The sequence below is a fragment of the Centruroides sculpturatus genome, unplaced genomic scaffold (assembly GCF_000671375.1).
Source record: "Centruroides sculpturatus isolate CEXI.00-Female unplaced genomic scaffold, Cexi_2.0 scaffold528, whole genome shotgun sequence".
Classification (NCBI taxonomy): domain Eukaryota; kingdom Metazoa; phylum Arthropoda; class Arachnida; order Scorpiones; family Buthidae; genus Centruroides; species Centruroides sculpturatus.
In genome coordinates this window covers 236037-241814 of record NW_019384819.1, presented here as the reverse complement: position 1 = coordinate 241814, position 5778 = coordinate 236037, and the positions used below count along the sequence as shown (strand labels likewise).

The window sequence follows — 5778 nt, the reverse complement described above, 5'->3', positions numbered from 1 at the left end:
GTTGCAAGCTCTTGGCACAGACAGATTACTTACATAGACACAATCAAGTAGCAAATATAATACACCAAGAGCTTGCAAAGAAACACAAATTGGCAGACATCCACGAACCATACTACAAGTATATTCCACAGACAGTATTGGAAAACAACACGCACAAAATGTACTACAACAGAGCCATAATCACAGATAAAACAATTTACAACAACAGACCAGACATCACACTCATTGACAAATGCAATAAAATCACATGCATTATAGACATAGCCATTCCAAACACACACAATGTACAAAACAGATGCACTGAAAAAATTAGCAAGTGCACAGAACTCGCCCAGGAAATAAGGCATCTGTGGAGGATGGATAGGGTGCTTATTGTACCTGTAGTTCTCTCCTGTACAGGTGTGAAACCACACACACTAAACAAAAGCCTGGGAACATTACAATTGAATAGAAATACATACATCACACTACAGAAGGCCACAATATTGAATACATGCCATATTGTTAGGAAATTCCTGAATACAGACACTGACACACCTATTTAATTTTAGTTTTTGGTTACTATGCCTTGACTCTGGTCTGGCATAGTATATAGCCACCGGTGTCAACCAAGTATAACCCACTAAACACAACAGTAATAATAATTAGAAAGATTATAGTATAAATGTTCTTTAAAGAAATGCTAATATGATAACAAGATTAAATAGAATGTCATTAACACGGGCACTAAGAGTATGTGATGGAAGATGTTTGATGTTAAGTCAAGAAACTTTAACTGTAATAGTACTTTTAATTGTAAATATATTTTAAACTATAATGGTATTTTAACTGTAAATAAGTAATTTTAAACTGAATGTGTACGTGTCAGCACCACCTATAAGAAATCCCGGAAGTCATGGTATGTTGTAGCCTATTATAATATAAACCATTTTGTAATATGAGAAATTCATGATATGTTTTATTATGTAGCCGACAGATGAGGGGCTTATGCCCAAAACGCATATCGGCCTATAGGATATTCCAAATAAAGATGATGTAGAATGCCCAGTGTCTGTCTATGCACCTAGTTCTGATGATAAAAACAGAATTTATTTCCAATCAATAATTAATTAATTAACAATCCCAATTAAAAGTATTTAATTATGTGTGAATATCAATTTTAGTTAAATGAGGGCATTTTTACAAAGTCAGCTTGTCATCTCAGCGTTTTTGTTGATCTTGATCAGAAGTATCAGCAACATTTTCATATTTTTTATTTATATCATAAATTTTTTTGGATGACAAAATATTTTTGGATGACAATTAATTGAAAATTTGTTCTAATGGATCACATTTGTTCAGTTGAGTACCAACTGACTTTTTTCCAGAATTTGTGTTCAAATACTGAGATACCACTGTATTTCATTTGTAATTTTTATGAATGAAGTAATCATTCGTAGGTAAGTAATACCTATGATTAAAAAAGTTTAGCACCACTTACCTAAAAATGTTTAAATAAACTATACTAAATACAAAGATTAATCTATAAAAAAAAACAGTGACAGTCTTAAGGGCTAAAGTCTAAAAGCAACAACAATGACACCTGGTTGAGAGGAAAGTTAGGACAAGGAAGAAAAAAATTGCACTATCAGTTTTCATTAAAGTAAACCTGATGAAAAGCACAAAATAATTTGAAAATTTCAATATTCTACAATTCATGGGCAAATCTGAGACAACATACATGCTTACTTGAATAAAAAAGTATCAAATAATAAGTTTACACTTAAAAATTGTGAAATTTTATATGGAGAATTTTCAAAACCATATTAGAGTGAAACCAGAAGTAGTGTTGTATGGGGATCCCTAATTTTCAAACCATGTTGTAGAATTACTGTGTTGTACAAGGGATACCTATATGTGCTACATACATTTCTTTTCAAAATGTAACAAAATAAATTTAATGGAAAATTCCAGTTATTTTTCAAATACCCTATATTACTGTATTTGCAAAAACATTAAATATAGATAAATTTTATCCACTGACCTCTTACAGGTGCTCCATCCATAATTTCATACTTAGCAATTGTTTCATTATCATTAAACATGTTTGGACCTGTTCCGGTGGATTCACGTTTAATGATAGCTATCTCCATGTGTTTTATCTTGATTCGAACAAGAAGAAAGTATATTTTTCCCACAATAACATCCTTTAGATGATATCTGTTAATAAAAATCATTTAAATTAATTTCTTTTAAAAGCCTCAATTGTTGTTTAAATTTCAATATATGTTATGATAAAAAAAATCTTACTTAGATTTATTATATTCAAACTCTATGTGAAGACAATCTTCAATTCCAACTTCCATTTTTATTGAGGAATTCATTTCAGGATATGAAGACAAAGTATGGACAATAATATCCATTTCTTTGATTACATCAGATAACCTACGGATTATTGTCACACGTAAAAAGTACCTAAAAAATAATTTAAAATTTAAAAAATGTATTAACAGCAAATCAGGAGAGAAAATATTTCTTTAACAATAAAACATTGAATACAGTAGACTTTACTTACTCTCATCGCCATAAAAATTAGTGCACTAAGGAAGAGAGTTGTTGGAATTGAAAAAAATTGTACGTTTGAGTGTAATGATGATATAAGTGTTTACAAAATGTAAGCAAAAGGATCATTTATTGCAGGAAAAATTACAAATGAAAGGAGGTTCTAATACCCTGTTGGGCCATCTCTAGCATGAATAGGTTATGTGATGCAGGCAGGCATGGAGACATACAGGCAGTGATGACATTCGAAATATTTAACAAAGGGTTCGCTAACAGAAAATTTTTCCTTAACAATTTTTTTTTCGCTCAAATAGTGCATCGGAAGCCTCTAGTTTAGTAGTGTTACAGAGTATAATACGTATATTTTAATATTTTCAAAAGAATCAAACCATTGAGAAATGTTACATGTGTTTAACAAGGTTCTGAAAACTTTGAAAATGTTAACAACGGGTTCAGCCAAACCTGTGCGAACCCGCTGAATATCACCACTGCATACAGGTACTGAATGGTGTCCTTTGTCATCTCAGCCCACAGTTGCTGCAAGCAGTCCTCTAGTTTGGCCAAACTCATAGGCTGTCCAACTTGGCATCCTAGACATGTTTGATCAGTAACAAATCAGGAGACAGGGAAGTGTGGCAATATAGTAAAGGCACTCCTGTGACACTTGCTATGTGGTCATGCATTGTCCTGTTGGAAAATGAATCTTGGGAGCCCTGCTATGAGAGGCATCACATGTGGCTGGGATGTCATGGCCCCTTGAATCAATAGTAGAGGTCTGTCATATGTGATGGCACACCAGACCATTACACTAGCTGTGAGGACAGTGCGCCACTCCAAAGTACAGGCAAGATTGAGGCGTTTACCATGTGGCCTCTAGACACAAACACAACCATCATCAGTGCCTAAATTGAATCTGAATTCATTACTGTAGACCAGGGGTGAGCAAGCAAGAGTTCAGTGGGAGCCGAAATGTAGTTTGCAAAATGCATGGGAACTGCAGTTCTGTACTTTTTTATTCTGTATCGCAGTTCTGTACTGTGATTTTATTATGTAATATAAATATACTATAAAACAAATATTGAATTTTTTTTAATACACATATTTTCACAAAACTGTGGAAATAAAATTGTTAAAAAAAAAAAATGCCAAGAACTGCATGCAGCTCTCAGAGCCCATTTGCCCATGTCTGCTATAGACAATCTGGTTCCATTCTGTTGTGTTCAATCCCATCTGGATCTGGAGTGACACCACTTCAAACAGAAATGACAGTAGGTGGCTGCCATTGATAGCCACCTACTGTCATTTCTGTTTAAAGTTACCAAAGTTCCTCTCCCAGATGCCTCAAAATGGTATAGACAGACATAGTAGCCTGTAAGGTGTCTGGATGGACAACAATACAGTTGGCTAGTGGTCTGCTGAGGGCATCCTGAGCCTGGGTGCCATGTGTATGAGTTCTCTTTTGTCCAGTAGTTCCAACACCCACCTCACAGTATTGTCAAAACAGACTAGGTAACAAGCTATTTTGTGAGATGACCATCTGACTTCCCTCAACCTGATGATCCTTCCCCTCTCTAACATGGTTAATGTTCATATGGTCTTCAATTGCAATGTAAAAGAATTACTGGTGACACAGCATCTCTCTGCAACAGGTAACTACACACAGGACATATTTGTGTGCTTTTTTATAGACCAAGGGGGATGCACTTTAATGCCCTCTGCTGGCATTACACAATGAACCATCATGCTACAACTCTAACATTTCTATATCTGCTTGCCAAGTTTTGCAGTGATATGACAACTTCTTGATGTGCTAATTTTTATGGTAATGAGTATTATAATCATTTAGATTTGCTAAAATTGATAAGAATAACTGATTGATGATCTTGTTTACTTACTCCACTTAATTTTAACATAAAAAGACATATTTTTATAATTAATAAAATTCTTAATTGTTTTAACAATTAATAATATATAATTCATCCAGTTTTACTAGTCTGCTTACCAACTTTAACAACAGGTAGTGTAACATCAGCAATTTAAGTTATTTTATTGCAAACAAATAACAAAATGATTAATATTTAAAGTCTGATTAAAACTGATAACAATTGTATGTATCAGTTACATGCTGAGGCAGACATGAGGCTTATTTACCCAAAGATAATAACATCAATAATTGAATCCTGATAATAAATAAAGTTTTATAATGCATTTTAACTTCTGTTTTAGGGCCTGTTAATTTTGATAGCATTAGACAACTGATAACTGAGCCATGATTACAATAAGCAGAGTCTACATAGAAATGATGTATTTATATTAAATTTAAACTATTGTATTAAAAGTATGTTAAAAATGTTTAAAAAACATATCTTGGAAAATACATATAAGAATTAAAACATCTTGTTTATTTAAAGTTATAAGTTAACAATAAGATTAGGCATTATGATACAAATATATAACAAACACAGAAATATCTAATTCTTTTTACAAATTTTTTGCAAAAATAATAAAATACAATTAATATATAAAGTTTATGAAAATCATTATTATAATAAATGCTTACATGAAGCAACTGATTCTTTGTCTAATCTATATATATATATAAAATTACTTGTCCTGACTGACTGACTGACTCATTCACTGATTCATCATTGCCCAGAGCAAACCGCTGAACCTAAAGAGGTGAAGTTTGGTACACAGTTAGGGTATGTTATGAAAACGCTCACTAAGAAGGGATTTTTCGGAATTCCCCCGCAGGGGGAGAGGGAGAGGATTAAGTCTTAACCGGAAAAATGGCTTCTACTGTACTATTTTAGATGCAATTTTTTGCTTTTTATCTGCGTTTTAGTAGGGTATGCCATGGGAATGCACACTATGAAGGAATTTATTGAAATTCCCCCACGGGGAGAGACGGAGAGGATTAAGGCTTAACTGGAAAAACGGCTTCTACTGTACTATTTTAGATGCAATTTTTTGTTACGTTTAGTCTTCATTAAGTACTTAAGTGTATTAAATTAATAACATTTCAGACATCGTTATAAATTTGTTTGTAGAAATGGGCTGGCAGAATTACATTTTAATAAAATATAAAATTCATCTGGATACGAGTCCAAGTTTACTTGCCATGTCTAATCACCAGGAACAACTATTTCCATTGCAGAGACAACCTTTCTTTAGAGGCTATGCCTCTGCACGAATATGTAAAACAGTTTAAAATGTCCACAGGTGACAATCCCAACA

The 5778-nt window shown here is 33.0% G+C and overlaps 1 protein-coding gene across 1 annotated transcript in view; it reads right to left on the bottom strand.

Annotated features, from left to right (window-relative positions):
* LOC111629899 (vacuolar protein sorting-associated protein 26B-like) overlaps positions 1–5778 on the bottom strand; it is a 69139-nt gene that overhangs the window by 21973 nt on the left and 41388 nt on the right. The window contains exons 5-6 of the mRNA XM_023373827.1: positions 2290–2454; positions 2024–2199 (exon numbers count right to left, since the gene is read on the bottom strand). Of these exons, the coding sequence (XP_023229595.1) occupies positions 2024–2199; positions 2290–2454 (341 nt within the window). The remainder of the gene's footprint in view (positions 1–2023; positions 2200–2289; positions 2455–5778) is intronic.